This window comes from Gossypium hirsutum, chromosome D07, assembly GCF_007990345.1.
Source record: "Gossypium hirsutum isolate 1008001.06 chromosome D07, Gossypium_hirsutum_v2.1, whole genome shotgun sequence".
Classification (NCBI taxonomy): Eukaryota; Viridiplantae; Streptophyta; class Magnoliopsida; order Malvales; family Malvaceae; genus Gossypium; species Gossypium hirsutum.
In genome coordinates this window covers 18,726,327-18,751,725 of record NC_053443.1, presented here as the reverse complement: position 1 = coordinate 18,751,725, position 25,399 = coordinate 18,726,327, and the positions used below count along the sequence as shown (strand labels likewise).

Genomic DNA, 25,399 nt, shown 5'->3' with positions numbered 1-25,399 from the left:
ATTAACTAATACTTAATCATGGTATAAAAGGAAATTAGTGGAAGGAGAGATGATAATTCATCTTCTCCAATTGGCCAAAGTAAGAAAACCTAAGAGAGGATGCCATTTTTGAGTCCTTGAGCTTTTGGCATTGATTCCAAGTAAGTCCCTAACAATTTTTCTTTGATTTTTATATATTTTTCATCATGGGAGTTTGATTAAGATAACCCATGGATTAATTTGATCAATTGGGGAAATTTTAATAAGTTGTCATTGTTGAGAATTGAATAATTTAGTTGTGAAATTGTTAGAAATTAAGCTTAAATTAAGATAAGGACTAAATTGTAAAGTTTAATTGTTAGTTTTGCACATTAGGGACCAAATTGAATAAAATAAAAAAGTGTCATGAAATTTCTATATGAGTAGGAAGTAGAGGGTCCCTAATGCATATATGTGAAATTGGATTTTAATCTGAAGCTCTAGATTGAAAATTATGTTTGTCTCGGTTTTAGGGACTAAATTGAATAAATTATAAAATATGTGTAAATTGATATTTGGTTATGAATTTTCTGGAAATTGATAGTATGTTATTTTTATGATGAATCAGAGCGAACATCGGCGCGAAACCTTCGAGAGGGAAAGGAAAAGCGAAAGTTGTTGACAAGTGACATGAGACCACAATTTATACTTTTATGATTCGGAATAGATTAATTGCTTGCATATATGTGTTAATTAGATGAATATACGTCAAGGTAAGTACATGGTGTTGTGATTAGTTTTTATCTGTTTTGGGAAATGACATGAAATACTTGAATTATGATATGTAAAATGAGAATTGAAATAAGGTATGTCATACGATATGAAGTATATGTGCTTGATAATGAATTTGACTTATGATTATGCATATGAATGAGAAATGGTCTATGTATCATATTGTATAATATAATTGAACATCGGTACCCTATTAACTAGTCGGGCCAAGTCGGATATAGTTGGCATGCCATATGATTTGATTGTGTACAGGATTATGCGCTTATGCGCCAAGATGCACCTCATGTCCCAAGATGCGCTTTGTGTGCCAGCATATACTTTGTGCGCCAGTGATACGCTTTGAACGCTAGTATGCACTTTACGTTCCAGGTTACTCTACTTCGATCTATCCAACGATGCACTTCGGTGCCAGATTTGTGTGTTGGTTGGATAATTAGTGTATTCGTCTGAGTCCGAGTCACGTTAATGGGGATATATAATTGGTAAATTTGGTAAATGACATGTAAATGAGATGTTACAATGATATGAGATGAATTGTGTGCATAAGTGATTGAGAATGAGTCAAACAACTCTAGGAAAGAGATTGAAAGATAGTCAAATAGGTAAATGATGTTAATGGCATTAGATAACATGCTAATAAAGGTAAACAAATGTTTGCATTTTATTCACGAATGATGTTAAATGAGTATAGGGTTAAAGATTGATAATTGACAAACATATGAAATTGGTTATGCTCATGGTGATGTTGAATAAGTTATTTAAGTATGATTATAAGTATGTTTTCATGCATTGTAAGATGATGAGGATGGTTGACATTTTGAGACATAATTGGTTAGATTTGAGTGCGTATTCACATACGTAATCTTGAAATATATTACCTATGTTTATGTTATACTATTTGGATCATAAAAGTACCATTAAGTCCTATTGCTCAGCCTACGTTTTATTTTCTCCGTACATAGGTGTAAGTGATCCTCGAGAAATTGAGAAGTAGTTCAAGTATCCAAGAAGGGATTCACCAACTCAGTAAATTTTGTAAAGTAATCTTTTAATTGTTTATGGCATATACCTAGGGTTTAAGTCGATTTTGTATCGTAAATGGTTAAATTTAGAACTTGGTTGTTTAATGTTATTTTGAAGTACCATTTTAGCATATTTTGGCTTGAATGCAATTGGTATATTGTTGATTTGGTTGCAATTGAGATGTTAAGTGTTATTTCAAATCTTTTTCAACTTGCTTCAAACTGGTCATTTTGAAAACAGTGAGTCACGTTGCAATGATGTATACTCGAGATCACGACAAGCCTATGCCAGAGAATTGTGTCACAACAAGGAACCCTTAAAGTCATGGTGTCAAACCAAAACTTTGAAATCTTTACAATTTGGTTCTATTTCTACCTCGAGTTAGAAAATGAGCTTTCCTAAGCTCGTATAAGACCCCAAAATGATTATTTATCATTTTATAAATATGTTTTACTTATATTTGAATGTTTAATTATTTTTAATCGAATGTAAATTGATAGTAGTTGCTCCGAAAATGAATGTGACACCTTGTAGCTTGAACTCGGTGATTGGGTTACAAAAAGAATATACCGAAATTTGAAGACAATCCAACAGTGAAAAACACCTAGATTTGGTGTTGAAGTTTCGAGATTTATTTGTAAATCTACAAAAATCTAGTGTTGTTTTAAAAATTAAACGTGGGAAATGAAAAGAGAGGATAAAAGAAAAGAGAATAATGAAATTTGGACTCAAACGACTACTAGTAAGCAATGGCCAATAGTAGAGTATGGTAGCTGTCAGTGGCCATTGATAGTGGAATTTGGAAATTTTTGGGTTTAGTTTGTTTTTTGGTTTGAAACTTTAAAAGAAAGATTACTTGAATTTTAAATTAATTAAAATAAATGAAATTAAACAATATTTTAATTAAATGAGATTGTAAAACCTAATTCTTCTGTAACATTCGATTATCATTATTGACCCAAATTTAAGGAAAGTTAGGATTAAATTGAATTGATTAACGAAGTGTCGAGCTCCATAAGGAAATCCAAAAATTTTAGTGGCTAAATTGTGATTAATTAGGTCTCAATTCTGGTGTGGTTAAGATGGAACCGACTAGTTCCATAGTGGGAGATAAAATGATTAGCAATGATAAGCAAAAATGGACTAGGAAACCATGCAACCTTGGAGATATATATATCTATGTAGGTAGAAAAGAGAGAATTCTCCAAAATTTAGCTGGTAATCTCCTTATTGCCTACAATGTCTTCTTCATTGCTTCGAAGAAGAGGAGGATCAAGAGAGCTCTGCATGGAACTGATGTTGTGAGAAGTGAAGTTTGGATGTAGAGAAATTGAGGAACTGGTAAGCTTTTTAACCTTTCTATGCTCAAGATTTTAAGAAAAGAAAGAGGGCTATAACTTCTAATAGGTTTCTGTAAACTGGGTTTTGGGTTTTAAGGTTTAAATGACTTTAATTTAACCAAGATAAATGGTTATCATGCTTAGTTTCCAGGACGAAGGAGGCTCTGAAGTTAGGACAAGCTAAGTTGATAAGGAAGAAGGATTTAAGGTGAGTTTATGTACTTTTCTTTTGGGTGACTGATGATGTAATGTCGTTTACTTGAATTATGTTCGTGTCTGCTCTGAGTTGTGCCTAAGATCATGATTGTGTATGAGCATGGAATATGAGTAAGCTATGTATGCATGATACTGTAAGTGCAAACACTCTTACAAATTTGTTTATTGAATATTGCTTAGTTATGTATTAATGAATAAAATGATGGCAAATTGTATGTTGAATTAGCTAGCATAATGAATTGTATGGAATACATGTTTTAATGTATGCAGGGTGCGGAGGTATTTACCTTGACGAGGTAAATGAAGATAGGATTAGTTGGTGCATTGGAGGAATAAACGGATCGAAATGGGAATCCAAGGGAGCTTGGGTAGCAAATGTGGAATGTTATCGATTGGCTCACTAGAGGGACACCGTGACTACAGTCTATCGACTCTATAGAGCAACACCGCGATGAAAATTATTGACTGGCTCGCTAGAGTGACACTATGACGATCCCTCAACTCTATGAAGCAACCCCACGATGACAATAAAGTCCTCCGGGGCGACATCGTGGTAATGGTTATAAGGTCATTCGGGGTGACACCTCAGAAGAGGTTTAAAAGTGTAAGACCATCGTTCGACTGTAGCAACCAATAAATTATGTTAGGACGTTAAACATAGGGTTACGAGGTGTAAGACCTTGGCTCGGCTAAGGCAACCAAGAGAGTCTGCCGGGACAGCAAAAATGGGGTAGTCAACTAAGACGTTAAATATGAGGGTTATATATGTAAGACCATAACTCAGCTATGGCAGCAGGTGGAATCCGCCAGGACAGTAAACATGGGGGTTATGTGGGTAAGACCATGGCTCGACTATGGTAATAGATAAATATCCACCATGACAGTGAACTAGGAAGCTGACAGGACAAAAAAAGGAAGAACGTTGTATGAATCACACGGAGAGTAGTATGATTGGATGAATATGGCGCATCTAGGATCATGGGTGAGCAGCATTGTTAAGAATCTGCCAAATTGTTAAAAAACAGAAATAGGATTGTGTTATCCTTAACGTTGATGAGGAACTAGGAAGGAAAAGCTACATGGAGTTATGAAATATCCGCTAGGATAAGTCCGTAGATTTTGGCTAATAAACCATAATTGATGTGATAATGAGATTCCCCAGCGGAACCTAAATCTAAGGATCTATGGGTGAAAAAGGGCAGCCAGATACGGGTAAGTCCGCCGAGGTTCACCCGGAGATAATGATCGTTCAAATGGTCAGATTGATAAAGTGTATCAGGAATCTACAAATAGGAAAAATGTTTGATCAGGATTAGATAGCGTCGATTAGACCATATGAGACATCTGAAAGAAAAACTTCGATATGGACTACCTTGGGTGGACAGCTTGTTAAAAAGTAACAGATCAGGGTAAGGATCCAAACTTAAAAAGAACAAAAATAGAGGACAACCAATGAAAGGCCATGAACTCTATATCCAAGTGAAGAGATAACGGTAAAAGTTAAGTTTGTTGAGGCATGAAATAAACTAAAATAAGTAGGGAATTTGCTAATACACAAAAATCCATTATTGTAAAGGACATGCATACATCTAAGATAGAAAATAAGTCAGCCAGTAGTGAGCTACGAAAAAAGGGACATGCATCGACCATGCCGGTGGAAATCCACGGAAAGTCAAGGATAAACAGGGAGTATGAAATCTCTGCTTAAAAACTTCGTTTCTTAAATATTCAAAATTATTGCTATAACGTTGTTTTACAAAATATCACTAAGTTCATTTGAACTTATATGCTTACTGCCTGTTTCCAAGACAAATGTTTGACTAGAACATCTAGTGGAGGGACCAAGCCTGACACCGCCAAATTTGTGGGATAGGCGTGAGAGTCATACATGCGTATAAAGAGGTTTCCCTTAGAGGTCACGCCTTAGGGATTACGTCGAATGAAATAATTTAAAGTTTAAATTTAGAATTGTAAATACTGCTAAGATTGTAAGGCAGTAACTTTTAGAACTTATATTTCTTACTATAGTTTGATGTGTAAAGTGGGTATTTAAGAATGTAATAAGAATAGAACTTGAAATCTATTTAAGTTAATTGGGACTCTGTACCATCAAGTACCTGAACTCAATGATCGAGTCAAGTATACACTGTTACATATTCTCTTTCCTCACATGAAGAACATGATGAAAATGATGAAGAACACCAATAAATTTTGTTAGATTTTTAGGTTAAAAATATTTAATTATTTTATGGAATTAATGAATTTTTATTTTTTATAATTTTTATTTTTATACTTTTTATTATGTATATTTTCTAAATTTTTATATTTTTATAATTTTTTAAAATTGATATATAAATATATGATTAAAATATATTTTTAATTAAAATGCCACATGGCATGTTTTTGTTGGCCACCTTTTTTTTTAAACGACGTTAAAAATTGGGACCAAAATATGTAACAAAATAATACTTAAAGTACCCAAATGAGACAAAAAAAAATATAGGTGCCAAAGTGGAAAAATAAGTATGCTTCGAGAACTAAATCGTGAATTAAACCTAAATTAAAGAGTAAAAAAATTAACTATTAATCAATAAGTGATAGCAATAATATTTTCCAACATGTGATATCTAATTTACAAAACCAAATCACTATTCTCCAATTTAATTATCATGTTTAAACTAGAGGTGTTTATGGGTTGGACTGAGCACGATATTAATATACTTTATATTTGCCCAAACTTGATCCGACCTAAAATATGGGCCTAAAATTTTGTTGAAGTCTGCCAATATTTGCAAAAGATTAACCCAAACCCATTTTAAGCCCACCCATATTATTTTTAAAATTTTAAAGATATTTATATTATTTTAATTTAATATTTAATAATTTATTTTTTTATTTATTGAAAATTTTTATTTAGTAATCTTAACATTATTTTAATGATTACATTAGAGTAGTATTACATATTTAGTAGAAGTGTTATAATTTAAGGTATAAATTACATATTGAAAATTTTAATGTTCATTTTTTAATGTGTTATAAATTACATAATATATAAAGATAACATAATATAAGGTATTATAAACTTAAAAATGGGTCGAGCCAAGCTTGGGCCTTAAATGTTCAAGCTCGAGCTCGACCCATATTTTAAACGAGCCTAATTTTTTTGATCAAACCCATTTTTCGAGCATAATATTTTTATATAAACTCTTTCAAATTTCGAATAGGCCTTCAGGCCTGGACAAGTAACCCAACCTATAAACAAGTCTAGTTTAAATTATGTTATGGTGCCATTGTGCATTAAATGGCTCAAACCTTCTCTTTATATTAATATATTAATATATGATTATGTATGATTTATAAATGATCAAATAGTATTTTGATTAGCTTTAAAAAGTTATACTATAAGTGGCATTATATGCTCAAAAAATGCAACATTTAGATTACTTGAAGCTAATAATAGTAATTACAATATTAGTATTGTTATACCTATACCTTGTGAGCTCATTAGAAGCTCGCCTAGCAATCTTCTGTCATCATGAAAATAATTTTGATCTAAGATTACTTATGAGGAACTAGATTTTATTGGCGAGGACCTAAGGACCTTCAACCTTACAAACCCACTATAAGATAAACACACACTTAAAGGCTCATGGTCTTGATAGGGATGACACATCTGTAATCCGTACACCACATTTACCTATTGTCCTGACAAAATAATCCATGCTTGGGGGGAAAGGATGTCAGTAGATCGGTTGAGCTTTAGAAAATACAAGACCAACGAGAATAGGGCACAAGATGCCTTAGGAAGGACCAACGGTGCCCCTTTATAAGACCCACAAGTCCAGGACCTCCTCCAACTACCTTTCTTTTACCTAAGAACTCATAACACCTTTTAAGGCTCTCCGCCTACTAGGTGAACTGTCACCAACCACCGTAACCCTTATTTGGTATTAACAATTGGTTCGATGAGTATAGACTCACTCCCGACCTTTAGAATCAAGAATGGTGGCGTATCCTAAAAACAACAACAATTATCTCAACGAACCAAAATTTACCAACCCTTAGAACTTCTCGAACTTTTCAAACAATCAAAACTTACAAACTACAAAGGTTACCAAAACCAAATTGGACAGAACTTCACCCTGCAATATAAAGATCCTCACAGTCCTTTCACACCACAACAGTATGATCCCTAATGCATCCATTCACTGGGATATTACAGTCCATACCTCAGATACCCCTTCCTAATAGGGGACACCAAACCCCAAACCCAAATGCCAACCCGCATGGGTCTTTCAGCTTTAAAATAGCTCTGTAATTTGCAAAAGTAAATTCAATTGCAATAGGAATTTCAGTAGCAACTTGAGCAAGACCGCTAGTGTTGATGTGACGCCTTATACTTGATCTGGTCGTCGGATCCGAATACATGACGTCACATTATATTGTCAAAGCAACTCAGGCTATTTCCAATTAATTCAACAATAATATTGACATTCAGTTATATCAAATTCCATACATAATTTTATGAACAAACATAATTAAATCATAACAAATATCTCACATAAAATGTTTCAGAATTAAACGAGGTCAATTACGGAGTTAAGATTCAAATCCAAACTCAAGTTACCAAATTTAATAATGTGTCTTGAGATAGATCTCGAGATATAATTCCTCTGTTTTCGACCTTTAGCTTCGATGTTTAAATGTCTTGAGATTAAAGGGTTCTTGTCACGAAACCTAAAACGAGGAAAAATATATTTTAGGTTTGAGGTTGGCTTGTACCAAGACAATAGGATTTTTTGTCTCGAGATTCTACAGACCATGTCTCGAGGCATGTTCATACAATCTCGAGACCCCTTTCCAAAAATATACCATTTAGTCATTTTTTATCATACTATCTCGAGACATGACCAATGTGTCTCAAGACCATCCTGCCAAAATGTCAAAAATGCGAACTTTCCAACAATTAAATGATACCAAAGTACTGCCTAACTTATTCCAAAGGTATACCAAGCTAAAACACATCCAATTGATATGTAAAAACATAATCAACATCTTTAGTTCATGACATTTCATATATCTCATTCCAATATCAGTAAATAGATAGCTTGAACTAACTAAATACATACTTTAACTACTTAAACTAAGTAACAAATCAACAGTTACCGATGCAATAACCATTTTAGCATATATCAATCTAATGCACACCTATTTAACATGTATAGTTGCATTCAATATCTAAAGATCATCACATTTATTCCAACACAACTAGTCTAACTAAACTAACTCCCAACTTGTGCACAACTAGTATAATATTTTAAATATAATTCACATAAAAGTAAATATATAAAATTTCCACTTTGGGTTGTTTCATTTCATTTCAATTTTTTTTAATTTCATCAATTTATCAAAAATAAAATAAAATTAAAAAAGGTTAAACAATTAAAGTAGAAAAACCAAAGTCAATAGTACAAAATTACGACATTAGAGAAGCTCTAATTGTGTTAATGGTGGCAAGTTATTTTTAATAGGTATATATAATCATAATACTACTTGAGAAATCATGTAAATAAGTGATTTTGTTTCCTAATAATTTGCTTTTGCAATTTACCAATTATTTAGAAAATGAAAGCAAAAAGAATAAATAATGAGACAAAAAAGTCCGTACTCCCTAGTTGATTGTTAAGGTAAGATGGGGACTGCAAAAATGATGAGAAGAAACCGTAAAATACAACCAAGCTAAAGCTTTGTAGATATTAAATAAATTGCGAGCCATTCATAATGAGAGCTGCTGGTCACGTAAAGCCATACAGCCATTTGGCAGAATCAAGAGTGTTGCACAGAAGCATGGCAATTGTCATTGGTCCAACTCCTCCGGGTACTGGAGTCACTGCAGATGCTATACTCAATGCTTCTTCATAGCATACATCTCCTACAAGACGGTATCCATACTCTGCGCTGGGATCCTGCAGTCCTCATCCACCAATCACTCTTAAGTCTACATCTTTATGTGATATCATAACCATTGGAATGGACAATGAATGTCGTAGAACCTACTTTATGAGTTTACGCTATAGTTTCCTAATCAACCTACTTTCCCCAAAGTTTTTCCATTCAGTTTCTGCAATGAAAGCGGATTAACGTAAAGCAAATCAATGAAACAGTAGCAATTTTACCTCAACTGGACAAGTCCCAACATCAATAACAACTGCACCCGGCTTCAGCCAACTGCTACGAATCAGACTAGGTACCCCAGCTGCTGTGACTACTATGTCAGCTTCGCATGTGATCCTTTCGGGATTCTTCGTGCAAGCATGTACTATGGTGACGGTTGCATGGTGCCTCTGCCCAACAATTTCAGTAAAATATGCTTACTTAGTAAGATAACAAGTGGATACAGTTAAACAGAACCAGTTCTTAAACCTATGAGAATTATAGGAAAATAACTTAGAAAGAATTAAAATACAAATATTCTCAATAAACTTTTGGAATATAAAGATTTACACATATCATCAACATGGACACTGGAGAAATGTGTGAATATAGAATATAAAGATCTATTTTATCTTCTCATTGGTCAAAACTATTTTTATTTATTGCTCAAGTAGTGGATACTACGTATCTAGTTAATACATAGATCGATCCCTGACCATTCTAAGATAACAACAAAGTAATATCAACGAAAGAAAAGCAAGGCAAACAAATAAATTTAGGAGTAAAAAAAAAAAAAAGAGAAAGGAAATCCCAATTTCAGCATAAAAGGTGTTGCCTTGAGATAAAAGGTGTTGCCTTGAGGGAGAGAGGATGGAGATAACAAGAAAAGTGAGTTTCTAAGTGATAGAAAGACAGTTTACTCATATGCTGAAACAAAGACCATGAGGAAAGATGCTTACTAAGCCACTCAAATAGGGATTACTGCCCGATACATTCATATCATATCAACTTCCTTTTACCTCTTCATATATTTATGAAACATATGTAATGTAAGCATAAAATACATTATTACCTGCAGTAGTAATGCTATAGGCAATCCTACAATGTTGCTTCTCCCAATCACTACTGCCTTCTTTCCCACTATTTCCACGCCAGATCGAAGCAATAACTCAAGGCAACCTTTAGGTGTGCAGGGAACAAAGAGCGGTTCCCTTCCTCTCATGGAGAGATTCCCCATATTTATTGGATGGAAGCCATCCACGTCTTTTTCTAAACTCACCAGATTCAAAATCTTCTCCTCATCCAAATGCTGTACCAGGAAACTTTTACAAGTCATTTGCAGAACATAGAGGGTTCTCTTGTAAAATTCAAGATAGTATTCCAACTGAATAAGGCCATGACAAAGATGAGGATTAGATAATTCTTTATATACTGGCTGTGTTGCATAATGGAAAAAAAAGGGGAAAAAAGAACACCCAAATCTAGATTTTCTCTTCCAGGAGAGGATTAGATAATTCCTTATATACTAGCTGTGTTGCATATTGGAAAAAAGGGGAAAAAGGAACACCCAGATCTAGATTGTATCTTCCAGGAGAAGTGGTGCACACTCAAGCGATACATATGCTACAAGAGAAAGGTACCTCCAGGAGCAGTACCAGTAACTGACAGTAGACTAGAAGGCACGTATCAAAGGGACAGGGAGAAACTTTGGGCTATATTAGGAGGATACCCCATCAACGAGATTAGGCTATAGCATTCATGCAGTCAATGATTTTAAAATAGGTGTGTCATGGGCAAACAGTCTGCCCTAGATGGCACTGTAGCAAGAGATGTAGGGTGACATAATGAGCTAAAAGCGGTCTATGGAGTTACTGAAGTGCCCAAGGGAACGCCAAGGGAAAATCCCTTAATTTGCCCCATACCATGACAATGAAAACAAAATCCTAGTATGTGATCAATCAAAAGATGTTGCCTCATCATGCTGGGATTAATCTTATGGGGCAGAATCTGAAAGTATTAGCTACAAAACATACAAAGGACTGCAAGAAAACAAAAACCAACATCTACAACACATAAACTTCTGAAAACTCAATCAAGATAACTAGCTGGAAAAAGGTTCATATTGTCTAGTGACTAATAGATGTTTCGAAACAAAATTAATTCATCAGGCTATTAGAAACAAAGTTGAATAAAAGATATTGCCTCACCATGCTGGGATTAATCTTATGCCTTTAAAATGCTAGAGAACTTGTTCTTATAGTTTGAAATATCAAGAGCATTCACTACATTTTAATGAAGAAAGGACACCATTTGATTGGAAATGGGATTTGTCAAAGATTCTGGGTACTTGCAAATTGATGATCTCAAGGTACATTTATATCTACTACATTAGGCCATAAAATCATAGAAATTCATGTGCCTTTGTTTAGGCTTGACAACTATTCCAGTTCTAGCATTCTTTACCATTAGCTAGGAAAAGCAGGGCCACAATTGAGATCCCAACTGCAGGATTACCTCTGGCAAAGGAAGCTGCACAAGGATACCATGAACTGAGGGATCCTCATTAAACTTTGACAAGGAAGTCATAATATCCTCTTCAGCACAAGAGTCAGGAAATTCTGCCACCACAGATTTGATTCCAGCTTCTTCACAAGCTTTTATCTTGTTACGAACATAAGTCAATGAGTCCCTTCTTTGGCCCACCAAAATTACAGCCAAACCAGGAACTTTGCCAATGGACTCTTTCATCCTTTTTACGTTAGAGGCTACTCTTGATGTGATTTCCTCAGCAATAGACTTTCCATTAATTATTTTTGCGTGCTGCACATGTACAATGGTGAATATTACTAATCAAGCATGTGAAGAACGCATACAAGCCAATTGAGGCATTAACTTACTTGAGACTTTATTCTGTTACTTTGTTGTATTTAAGTTCAATAATATATACATGTCAAGTTATGTTTGGAATTTTACATTTATATGAGGGTTTAGTATCTTAGTTTGGTTTTCCTCATACAAGTTACCTATGTTGCTTGGACTCTTCATTCTTCTTGAAGTACCCATGTCTAACACATGGATATGGGGATATGGCCTCCAAAGGATCCTCCAAATATATGGAAAAACAGAGAAAAATCTAACCATAACCAAGCTATATACATATCCAACTCCAAGTAACATAGCAAGTTATGATGAGAAATTTTCAGCATTAGTGCTATTGTGATTGTATGATGCAATAGACATAAGGTGGGACTCCTAAGGAAGTCTCGTCCGATGCTTAGGTTTTCTTTCTTTCTATCCCAAGTGTGAATCTTAGGCATTCTCATCACTTCATATTTTTATCAAGAATTAGAACAATTTATATTGGAAAATATCACAAACCCTAGCTCTCCACCAAGCAGTCTAGCATCACTTACACAAAAGGCAAATAGGGAAGGAGCATTCCTCTATAAATAATGCAGCACAAAGTTGGAATAATCATTTTTGCTAGAACTTTCACACGGCCGTCTAAGTTGTAATTAACCTTAAAAGATAAGTGCAAAAATACGTGTATTTAAGCAAAAGAGCAACTAATGTCATGGCATCCATGAAAAGAGGTAAAGTCAGTGGAAACAAACTAGAGTAAGTAGTTAGATATGGCTTGGCACCATCCAATTATCAAAATAAAAGAACAAACTAAAGTGCATAATAAGAATTAAAAATCTTATTAAAAAGAGAGAGTAAAACAAACACTTACAGATACAGGACTTTGGGAGGGATGGTGATGATAGAGGGTGGAAGTGGAACCCCAAATTTCTGGAAGGTCGACAGAGACAAGAGGTGGAGACAGTAATATTTGGTTCGTGGTGGTGGTGGATAAATATCTTTTATATTCTTTCGCCCATCCTACTACCACCTTCCGAGTTGCATTCATCATCCTCATCCTCATCCTCATCAAAATCTTCCTGTACATACCACCTGCCCAATCCTACAACCATATGGTTCTTGCTTCAATTGCCTCCATTCGGCACCGACTCACCAATGACACAATCGACTCCCTCTCGCACCTGAAATTTGATGCGTTTACAAATCCTCAGTCGGTAACAGCCTCCTACACACGATACTACGCCAGCCCAATACAATAACGCCACCTGTCAAATCAACTCCTTTTGCCAAAATTCCAACCAAAATATCCTTTTCTATTGGCAGTTATAATTTTCAAAATCACAGTTCCTTCACAATAAAAGTAACGGGTTATTACCAAGTTTTTTAGAACCGTACCATGTTTAAACCCGTCAGATCATCGATTAGTGTAACAAATTAAATTAAAAATTATTAAAAATTTAAATATAAAAAATAAGAATTTGGTTTAATTGCTTTCAACTAGTTTAATCTATTCATATTAATTCTCGGTCCATCCGATTCAAAATAATTTTTTAGATTGATATTTTAATCTATTCTCGATCTAACCAATTCGACCGATAAGACCAATCTAATTCAAAATAATTGATTATTACGAAAGCTCCCTCATTTCTACATAATATATACATCCCCGAAAGAAAATCTCAAACTATCTATTTCCTATGATTTATTTTCCTTCATTTGCGACTTGAGTGCTTCTACTCAACTAAATTCAACAACTGAATAATAAAATTAAACAAGAATTATCCAAACAATTTAAAAATGTATATAATAAACTAAGAAGATGCTGAAGAATAGATCAAAAATAGGTAAACCTACTCAATCCAAATTGGCAACTCTTCCAGCCTTCTTCATCGTCGTTGTTTATTTTGTTATGGGAGGAATCATTCTGTTCAAGTCGTTGGGGCGTTGCGTTTTGGAAAAAGATAGTAAATAAAACAATGCATTTTGGGTATATTTTTTTTAATGTTTAAGGTGATTATAGTTGTAGAATAACAAATTTCATAACCAACTTGTAACTGTTCCATTTTAAGCAGAGGAGAAAAAATGGAAACGGTTATGCAATTCGTGAATGAAAATTTTCTTCTTCTTCTTCTTTCTTCTTGATTTCATTCTCTCTTCTAAATTTACCATATCAAGGGTATTAGAGTCTACTGATCCTCCATGGCTAGTGATAGAGTTACAATACATCTTCAGAAAGAGGTTGGTCATCTACAATAGGAAGTTACCCAACTTCAGATCGAGTTATTTCAGTGGGACGCCAAGCTCAACACTCGTCTAACGGAGCTTAGAGATGACTCCCATGGTGAGATAAAATATGAGTTGCAAAACTTGTTTGAACAATATTTGGGTAATCTGCCTTCTATTCCTATTGTTGGGGCTCAAGAGGATAAATGGAAGAGCATTTTAGGTGGCCCTCCACCTGGTTTTCTTCCCAAAGAAACATTGATTGTTTCTCCTGTGATGGATTTGGGATGTATGAGTATTCCCTCACGCTCGAGCAATAATGAGAGGACTCTATGTTCTTATAAACTTGAGTGTATTAAGTTTGATGGCTTCGATTTCCGGGGTAGTGGTCCAAGCTGGAGCAATACTTTGAGGCTGGAGGTATTATTGATAGTCCCAAAGTGAGGACTGTGATGCTTCGTTTGGAGGGGAAGGCACTCGATTGGCACTATTTCTATACTCAGAAATAGGGAGGGTTTCATTTGTTAACATGAGACTGTTATGCTCGTAACATGAGTGAGAGATTTGGCTCTAGTTCCTTTCAAGATCCCATAGCTGAACTGGTTTCCCTAAAGTAAGATGACTTAGTTGACCAATTCCACAATGACTTTGTAAGTCTTCTTAATCAACTTCAATTACCTAAAACTTATGTCTTAAGCAATTTCGTCAGTAATTTGAATTTGGAAATTAGGTAATACTTACAATTGTTCAAACCTAATACACTGGTAGAGGGGTTTTTGTTTACTAGGCAAGTTGAGAACATATTGTTTAATTCTCAAAAGAAATACTAGTGGGCATTGGAGGACATCCTCATTCCTCAACCTTGTTTCACACCACAAAAATTGGCCCTATCTCGAATTTCACTCCAGTTCGCAATGGATCTCATCTTAGTGTAAATAGTCATAAGGCTGCTAATAGAGCCATATCCCAAGTTGATATGGAAGATAAAAAATGGGGTTATATTTTTGGTGTACAGCCAAATATAGTCATGGCCATAAGTGTATGAAATCTCAATTGTACCAGTTATTGATGGATCTTTATACTAAAGGTAATGGGGAAGAATTCCAGGAATGCTAAAAGCATTTTGAAGACACAGAACAAGAGGGAGAGGCCATCAAACCTCGTATTTTGTCATTACATGAGATCTAACGATCTCAAGGTCATAACACTATGAAGATTGCAACTCATATCGGTAACACTTGGGTAATTATTCTAGCCAACTTAGTCATAACCCATAATTTTGTTGATGTCAAGCTTAGGGGTGTGCATAATTCGGGTAAAACCGAAAAAATTCGGTTAACCGACCGAATTCGGTTAATCGGTCAGGGGTCGGTTAATTTTTTTATGATTTTTCGGTTAACGGTTAATTCGGTTCGAAACCTGTCGGTTAACCGAAAATTTTCGGTTAACCGAAAAAATTAATAAATAAAATTATTCAACCCAGCTCAAACTCAATTACCCAACCCAATTACCCAACCCAATAAAACTAAAACTAAAGTTTACCCAATTACCCAATCCAATAAAACTAAAACTAAAAGACAACCCAATTTACTAAAGTCTAAAACCCAATTTACTTTAATAATTTATAAATTTTTTAAATTTTAAAAATAAAAAATAAAAAAATTTTGGGTAATTCGGGTATTTTTCGGTAATTTGGTTAATTTGGTTAATTCGGTTAATTCGGGTAATTCGGGTAATTTTTAACCAAAAATAAAAAATACATAATTTTCGGTTAATTCGGTTAACTGACCTTATTAACCGAAAAAATTTCGGTTCGGTTAATTTTTTTTAAAAAAAATCGGTTCTGTTAACGGTTAAAATTTTTGGAAGGTCGGTTAATTCGGTTATAGTAATTTCGGGTCGGTTAACCAAATGAACACCCCTAGTCAAGCTGGTGAGGAAGTTGTTTCTGCCTGTAGAGCATTACTGCATACTGAAGGTCACCATTGCTGATGGGGGCAATTTTTCCACCTATAAGCTTTATAAAGTGGTCTCTTGGAAAGCTCAAGGCAACTAATTTGCCATCGATTTTATGGTGTTGCATTGAAGGGATGTGATATTGTATTAGGGATTCAGTGGTTGTTATCATTGGGATCTATAGTTTGGAACTTTGCTTCATTGACAATGTAATTTTCCTACTAAGGACAACCATTCACTCTTCAACGAATCATACCTGGTGTCATTCAAATCATGTCTACTACACAATCTTCAAAGTGTTTTTTTGGTGGGGCATGAATTAGGACCTTGTTTCGAAGTCATGACTTCAAGCAATCAAGCTACATTAGCGACAATTGCCAAGGCTCCTAATCTAGAACTGCAGCAGCTCCTTGCAGAGTATGCTAATGTATTTTAGGCACTTAGTGGCCTACCTCTCTCTCGTTTGCAAGATCATAGAATTCCTTTCAAGGACAAGAACTTGGTGGTGAATATTTGACCACATCATTATCCAACAGTTCAGAAGAATGAGGCAGAATGGCTAATCCAAGAGATGTTACAAGCAAGAGTCATTTGAGACAATAACAGCTCATTTGCTTATCTTATTGTCATGGCCAAGAAGAAAGATAGGAGCTGGAGGCTTTGTGTTGACTGTAGATGGCTTAACCAACTTACCATCAAGGATAAATTTCCCATTCCAGTGATAAAAAAGTTATTGGATGAGCTTGAATAGGCCAAATTTTTCTTCAGGTTGGATTTAAGGTCTGACTACCTTCAAATTCAAATGTGGGAACAAGACATTCATAAAGTCTCCTTTCGAACACATGAAAGCCACTATGAATTCCTCGTTATGCCCTTTGGCCTCACGAATTCCCCATCAAGCTTTCAAGCTCTAATAAATAAATGTTGTGTTTAAGCCCTTCCTAAGGAAATCCATTGTAGTGTTCTTTGATGACATACTAATCTACTCAGTTACAAGGTCTGACCACTTATCACATCTTAGGGAGGTCATTCATTGTTAAGGACTCATACTAATGATGACATACTAATGATGGCAGCACGACAGTAATGCGGTAGTGGTGTAGCGATGATGAGGTGTGGAGGAGACGTGGAAGAGAGGTGAGTTTTTGTGGCGTTATAATGGTGTTTTGATTAGAATGTTATGGCTAATAGTGGTGATTTGGTGGTAAAAAGTAAAAGAAATAGTGGTTAAAGGAGGAGGAAAAGAGAGAAAAGAGAGGAGAGAAAGTTGAAATGAAAAGTAAATGAGAATTTTGGGTGTCTAAGTGCATGGGACGACAAGGTCAATGGGGGAGAGGGAAAAAGTAGAAAGGAGTGGTTCAAGGGAAAGTAAAGGAAGGTGAGGGAACATAAGGAGGAAAATATGGGCTATTGGAGGAAAAAAGAGCAACTTAAGGGAGGAAAGAATCTCTCCCTTTGGGCAACTTTGGCTGGATGGCAAGTGGGGTGTTGACCAACCTTTTTAATACTAAAAATTCTAAAAAAAATAATATATGGGTCAAGGGATTTGAACATAGGATCTTAGGGAATTTAATTAAGCCATTTAGCACTAGGTTATTTAACTTGCTTGCACATGAACTTATGAAATTACAAATAAAAATATGGGGCGTGACAATTAGTGTTTTCACCCCATGAGTTACCATATAGTCATTAGCTTTTACCCTTGATGCTCTTGGGTTGTGTGGACACACTGAAGTCATTGAGTTCATGATTTCTACATTTTCCTCAATGAAGTTTATCTTGGGAATCCCGAGTTACAAGTGCTCAGAAGCAATCAAGTTGGCTTGGTTGAAATTGCCAGAGAGAAAACGTTCTCTATATAAATGCTCATTCTTCATCCCCTACTCCCGAGATAATTTTTTTTCCTCTTTATACCCCGCATCGTCCCCTATATAAATGCTCATTCTTCATCCCCTACTCACCCACATCTTAGTCTCCTCTAAATTATTTTTTCTCTTTTTCTTGTGTGTTGAAATTTTTGGGTTTAAAGATTTATTTCTCTCTCGCTTTGAGGGAGACATAGTCATAATTTTAAATTGTGTTTGGGTTCACGATGATGTCATGAAGCTCGGTAACCTAAAAATTTCACCTGCCATGTGAGTATGGCACCATCATTTGAGAAATCGGGATCAATTTGCAACTCAAGGTCCAAGTTGGCGGTGATTATATTGTCTCGAGTTGAAGTGTAACTAGGGCTTCAAGGTTACAAAGTTTATGTTCTTAAAGGATGAGCATAACTGGGGCACTAGTTGGCAATGGTTATGTGGACACGACAACCATTTCTCCTCGTCAGAGGAGCATGCTTCATAAAATCCACATAGAAGTGAGAGGAAGAAAAACACAAGGGTCTTCTAGTATAATCAAGTAATTCGTCTTGTTCATGTCCACCAAAGGTAGTGACCTTGTTAGTAAAACTTGTTACACCCCAATTACGTCACATGTTATAATAACGGGGGTCACTGCCTTTGGTGGATATGGACAAAACAAAATACTTGATTATACTAAAAGGCCACTACGTTTTTCTTCTTCGTACGCTTGTTTGAGTTTTATAAAGCATCCTCCTCTGATGAGGGAAAACTGATTGTTGTGTCCGCATAACCACTGTCAACTACGACCCCATTTATGCTCCATCCCTTGACAACATAACATTCGTAAACTTGAAGGCCTAGTTACACGTCGACCCCAAACCGTATAATCATCGCCAATTGGGACCTTTAGTTGCAACGCGATTTGGCTTCCTAATTGATGACTCCATACTCACATGACATATGAAATTTGTAGGTTACCCAACTCCATGACACCACTGTAAATTCAAACATTCATTAAAATTATAACCATGTCTATCTCAAACATGCACAAAGATAAATCTTCAAACTTTTAATTTCCAACCGTAAGGAAAAAAAAGAAGAAAAAAAATAAATTTTACTAAAGTGAAAATACTTCTTATAGGGCGTGTTTTTATTCTCTCTCTTGAAAATGCATCTACATGATGCGTTTTCACTATTACATCAATGAAAATGTGCTCTGTAGGACATGTTTTCCTTTCTCTCTCCAAAAATCAATGTAGATCGATAAAATTTAAAAAAATGACATACTTTCTTAAATGTTTTTTCCAACATATTCTATTAAATTAACTAAATAAAAGTGAGATAAAAAATATTTTTATTTTAAATTTTTTTATAAATTTTACAATTTTTTTGAAAATTTTAATTAATATGCCAGCAACTAGCACATGTGGCCATCCACGTGGCATGCACATCAGCAAATTAACGATACTACTAATTTTTCCATCCAATTATGGATAATTTAAAAAAATAATAATAGTTTGAGGGCTGAAAAGAAAAGAGAGGACTAAATTAGTTATTTCCAAAAAGATTAAGAGCGAAAAATGTGATTATGCATACATGGAAAAGAAGAATTGATGAAATATAAAATGAAATAACAAGTCTTTAATTACAAGACAATCTCTTTGGCTATTAATTAGATAAAATAATGATGCGTAGAAGGTTGCGAAGCATTGTTTTTTATATCAATGGTTAGGCCCAAATCAATGAAGAAGATAAAACCCATATTACTACTCAAATTTGCTGATTTCCTCCAAATATTTATACTAGTTAACACACTATTGAGAATGATTATTATTTTTAGTTTAGTTGATAGAATTTAAAATTTTTTATTTGGTTGAGAGAAATATATTTAATGTTTCAATTAGAAAATTATTAAATTATATTGGGAGTGACCGAATTGTGAATTTATTAATATTTGAGTAACTACATTATAAATTTACCAATAATTCAGTGACCAATTTGTAACTTTTTGAAGTTGAGGGATTAAAGTGTAAACTTAGAAATAGTTTAGTGAGTTGGGTGTAGTTTATACCGTCGTAAATTAATTCTTGATCACTGCCTGAAATTATAGGGGCGTAGCTGGTAAATCAGGAGCTCTACATAACTTGTGGGTAAAATGAAGAACATTTGTTTGAGGACATCCCTTTGGCTCAATCGGTGGCAACGACCTTCTCCAATCGTATCGGAATGAATCTAAATAGCTGCCATATGCTTGTCAGCGTCAAGTCGTGTAGACATCACAGACTCCGTTCTTAAATGGTCAATCTCAGCTACAAAAAATTTAAGCCAAAGCTCTGTTGGCTTTATACTGTAAGATAATTGATAAAGCACATGGTATAATTGATTCGTATATTTGCTGCTTTCGTTAATGTAGCTTCGATTATGCAGTGCCAGATTGAACAGCTTGCAAAATTGATGCAAAAGGTTTGAAACCTACGCAAAATCACTCATGTCACGGCTACTCTTTCGAAATCTCCCTCTCCAGACTTCACCTACCCACAAATTTCTTAGAAATTTACAAACCCTACAAACCCCACCAAATGGGGAACCGGATTCGTTCATGGTGGAGAAGATTCTGTTCAGTTTAAAGCAAGGTAATGCGAACTCTTTGCGTAATTATCGATTTCGAATAAACCCGTTGATCGTAGTTGAGGTTCTTTTGCACTGCCGTGAGAATTTGCAATTGGGTAAAAGATTTGTTGATTTTATTGTGCTTAATTGCTCGAATTTTAAGCATTCTTCGATGTCCTTAAGTGCAATGATTCATGTTCTTGTGAGATGTGGAAGGTTGTCTGATGCACAGGCTTTGGTTCTTAGGATGGTTAGGAAAAGTGGGGTTTCACGTGTTGAAATTGTGGAGTCTTTGGTTTCCACATGTGGAAATTTTGGGTCAAATGGTTCTGTTTTTGATTTGTTAATTAGGTCTTATGTGCAAGCTAGGAAGTTAAGAGAAGGATCTGAGGCCTTTATGATTTTGAGAAGTAAAGGTTTTTGTGTTTCTATTAATGCCTGTAATAGTCTTCTTGGTGGATTAGTGAAGATTGGATGGGTTGATTTGGCTTGGCAAGTGTATAATGAAGTTGTTAGAGCTGGGGTTGAGTTAAATGTGTATACATTAAATATTATGGTTAATGCTTTGTGTAAAGATGGAAAGATCAGTTGTGTTAAATCTCTTTTATCAGAAATGAAAGAGAAGGGAATTTTTTCTGATATTGTGACATACAATACAATGATTAATGCGTATTGCCGTGAAGGGCATTTGGAAGAAGCCTTTGGGTTGATGAAATCCATGTCAAATAAAGGGTTGAAACCAGGCCTTTTTACTTATAATTCAATTGTGTATGGTTTATGCAAGAGAGGGAACTTTGAAAGAGCAAAAGAAGTTTTAAATGAGATGCTATGGATAGGGTTGAGTCCTGATACTACTACCTATAATACTTTGCTTGTTGAGAGTTGCAGAAAAAATAATATATCAGAAGCTGAAGACATTTTCAATGAAATGTTGCATCGAGGTGTTGTTCCGGATTTGGTTAGCTTTAGTTCACTTATTGGGGTATTTTGTAGAAATAGACATCTTGATCAGGCATTAGACTATTTTAATAATATGAAGAGAGCTGGCTTGGTTCCAGATAATGTAATTTATACCATTCTTATAGATGGGTATTGCAGAAATCGTGCGATGTCGGAAGCTTTGAAGATCAGGGATGAAATGCTAGAAAAGGGATGTAATATGGATGTTGTTACTTACAATACCATTTTGAATGGGTTGTGCAAGGAGAAGATGCTCACTGAAGCAGACAATCTATTGCATGAGATGACAGAAAGGGGTGTTTTTCCTGATTTTTATACTTTCACAACACTCATCCATGGACATTGTAGGGATGGAAATATGAATAAAGCTCTAAACTTGTTTGATGCAATGACTCAAAGGAATATTAAGCCGGACATTGTGACATACAACACCTTAATTGACGGGTTTTGCAAGGTAGGTGAAATTGAGAAGGCCAAGCAGCTCTGGGCTGGTATGATTTCTAGAAAGATTATTCCTAATCACATTTCTTATGGAACTTTGATAAACGGGGTTTGCAGCATTGGTCATGTTCCGGAGGCATTCAGGTTGTGGGATGAAATGGTAGGGAAGGGTATTAAGCCCACTCTTGTGATTTGTAATAGCATCATAAAGGGCTATTGTCGATCAGGTGATACATCAAGAGCTGCTAAGTTTCTATCCAAGATGACCGCAGAAGGAATTGTTCCAGATAGCATCACATATAACACTTTTATCAATGGATTTGTCAAAGAAGAGAATATGGACAAAGCTTTTCTCTGGATTAACAAGATGGAGAATCAAGGGCTTTCTCCTGATGCTATTACATACAATGTAATTCTAAGTGGGTTTTGTAGAGAGGGTAGAATGCAAGAAGCTGAAATGGTATTAAGGAAGATGATTGAGAAAGGCATAGATCCTGATAGGTCTACATACACATCACTCATAAATGGACATGTTACCCAGGACAACTTAAAGGAGGCATTTCGGTTTCATGATGAAATGGTACGAATGGGATTTGTGCCTGATGATAAATTTTAGTCACCCTTTCTTATATCTTGAAGGACTGAGTTAATTTGTTGTGTGCCAAATATACACCAAAGGTTAGTTTTTCCTGTCTCTACATAATTCTTAATCTCTAGTCATTCTTGGTTGGAGATGTCTTTATGTGTTGGTTCTGTTTTGTTATATGCCAAATATATATACACCTATGACTAGTTTTCTTGTATCTTCATAGGTTGCTGCTGTACGGTCCATCTGGTGATTGTAAAGTCTTAAGGTCTAAGCATTAACCAGAAGCGCGGTGAAGCAGATATCGGAATCTCACACTAGGGTTGATTCGCATGTTATTACTTTTAACTAAATTTGTTTGTTTAGATATATGTGAAAATCTTGATACATTTGAAAATTGGGGACAAAATTAGTGCGAAAGCTTTAAAACCAAGTAAAATTGTGTCTGCATCTGTTTTGTATATTTTGATAGCATATGTGCAACAGCAAAGTAAAATTGGGGACAAAATTAGTGTGAAAGCTTTAAAACCAAAAACTCCCAGTGGTAAAAGAAGATTGAGAAACATGGAAATCCATGTTTACCATATTTTAACAAAATCAAAACTACAGCTAATTCCAAATCGCTTGGTTTCTTTGTGATGCTTACGATATTAATTAAAGTGATGGACTTTATGCCTGAAATTTTGCTAAGGATAAGAATAATTATCCTCATTTTCTGTGATAAAATCACATCACATTTGAGGTGCTCTGCAAATGAGCTCTTTTGTATTTTGTATTTTAAATAAATTTTAAATTAGTAATGATAAAATTATATCTTGAACTTTAAAAATAATAAAAATTTTATTTAATCTTTTTAAAATTATAACTATTAAAATAATGAAATTATATTTTTTACTATCATAAAAATATTTAACTTAATTTTTAAAAATAAATTTTCTACTTGTAGACAAGAAGTTGATTTATATGACATATATTGGTGTGAAGCTGCACATTTCTTTTTGAAAATGAAAGCTTTGGCCTAAATAAACCCATTTAAATGATTCCATCTTTTTCTTTCTTATATAATTTGCAACTCACTCATTCAACCCTTTATATTTGGTGGGGGTCGAAAATGTGGAATTCATCACCAGTTGCCTTCCCATACAAATACATTAATTTAATTGTAAAATTATTTATAAGAAATTCTATTACATGTATTTGCGTGTAAAAATTATATATTTAAAATATAAATTTGTGTTTAAAAATAACATACAATAAATAATGAAATGTATGATTTGAAACTAATTAATAATAATACATGAAATGCGTACAATCTTAAAATAAAATAAAATAAAAAAGTTAGATTAGAGAAACTTAAACATATGAATACATCAAATTAAGATACTAAATGAGTACAATTTTATATCATGGTGTTGTCGTCAATCTTGAGTTGGTGCCATAATAAAAAAAAATATTAATATTAGAAATTCTATCACATGTGTATGCATATGTGTTTATAAATGAAACGTAAGGTTTGAAACTAATAATAATAACAACACATATGCAATATGTATGGAAATTGAACTAAATAAATAATTGTTTAACTTGTGAGTAAAAGAAAATTGAAATAAATAAACACAACATATTAAAAATATCAAATGCACTCCAATTGTTTATCATGGTATTGTCATTTTACGATAACACGTCAAAAAGTTATCAAGTTAGTGAAAATAAAATTTAACATTAAAAATCTATTTTTCAAAAGTTAAATATCTAGTTGACTTGTGACACCAATACAATCAGTGTCATTATCTATACTAGAAATCCTATCACACGAGTATACATGTGGAAACCACAAATGTGTGTCATACACAAATTTGGTGAAAAAAATATTTCATGTTAAAAGTTTTTTTTTTTAAGTTTACTCAAGAATTACTATTAGTATAGTGGTAAAGAATTTTTTATAAATCTATTAAACGCAAGTTTAATCTCTAGACATGTTAATTTTAATACTTTTATTTAAAAAATTATATAAAAGTATGGAATAAACTATCAAAATAATAATAGTGGTGATTTAATAAAAGAGTATATTAATAAATAAAAGAGTATAATATAGATAAAGTGATAAATGCTATTTTAAAAATATTTTATATAAAATGTCAAAATAAATAAATAAATAAATTTGACTCTAAAACACTGATAAAAAAATTATTACAAGATGTATGATTGTTTGCAGCAATGATAGAGACCCAAATTATTAAATTATAAAGTATGCAGTTTTGGTTGTACAATTTTGACCCCAATTGGTACACTTACCAATTGAGCAATTATAATGTATTAGATGTAACTTATTCACTAAATTACAATTTTACTCCTATAATCACTTTTTTTTCAACTTTTCTTAATTGCTACTTAAAATAAATATGCCCTACTTTAAACACAATAAGTGTTCTTTTCATCTCATACATAAAATAATAAGTCTTCGCTTAAATAACCATTTCATGGCTTTTTAAAGTACAATCGATATGAATCAATATCTTTTAAAACGTAAGCTTTGATATAATCTCTGGTATAAAATAAAGAGACAAAGATCTTCTCAATATAAACTATTTTTAGAGATCAAATCTATTCAAATATGCAAACTTAGATCACATCGAAAGGTATCCTATTAC

The 25,399-nt window shown here is 34.0% G+C and overlaps 2 protein-coding genes across 7 annotated transcripts; one reads left to right on the top strand and one right to left on the bottom strand.

The window, feature by feature from the left end:
* Window positions 1-8,977: 8,977 nt before the first annotated feature.
* Window positions 8,978-13,420, bottom strand: LOC107954325 (bifunctional protein FolD 1, mitochondrial). 6 transcript variants are annotated; one of them, XM_016889858.2, is made up of 6 exons: window positions 12,997-13,420; window positions 11,778-12,083; window positions 10,336-10,647; window positions 9,506-9,673; window positions 9,387-9,419; window positions 9,154-9,295 (listed from the first exon to the last, which is right to left on the bottom strand). In XM_016889858.2, exons 1-5 carry the CDS (start codon window positions 13,210-13,212, stop codon window positions 9,411-9,413), a joined length of 1,011 nt encoding a protein of 336 aa, XP_016745347.2. In that variant the 5' UTR covers window positions 13,213-13,420; the 3' UTR covers window positions 9,154-9,295; window positions 9,387-9,410. The 6 variants fall into 6 exon arrangements, 5 of the variants coding, with proteins under 5 accessions (XP_016745346.2, XP_016745344.2, XP_040953583.1 ...); XM_016889857.2 differs by having other exon boundaries at window positions 8,978-9,419; XM_016889855.2 differs by lacking the exon at window positions 9,387-9,419 and having other exon boundaries at window positions 8,978-9,295.
* Window positions 13,421-20,228: 6,808 nt separating this feature from the next.
* LOC107954324 (pentatricopeptide repeat-containing protein At5g01110) lies at window positions 20,229-23,181 on the top strand. The gene is made up of 3 exons (XM_016889852.2): window positions 20,229-20,500; window positions 20,579-22,840; window positions 22,975-23,181. The coding sequence occupies exon 2, from the start codon at window positions 20,640-20,642 to the stop codon at window positions 22,776-22,778; it is 2,139 nt and encodes a 712-aa protein (XP_016745341.2). The 5' UTR covers window positions 20,229-20,500; window positions 20,579-20,639; the 3' UTR covers window positions 22,779-22,840; window positions 22,975-23,181.
* The last annotated feature ends 2,218 nt before the right edge of the window (window positions 23,182-25,399 follow it).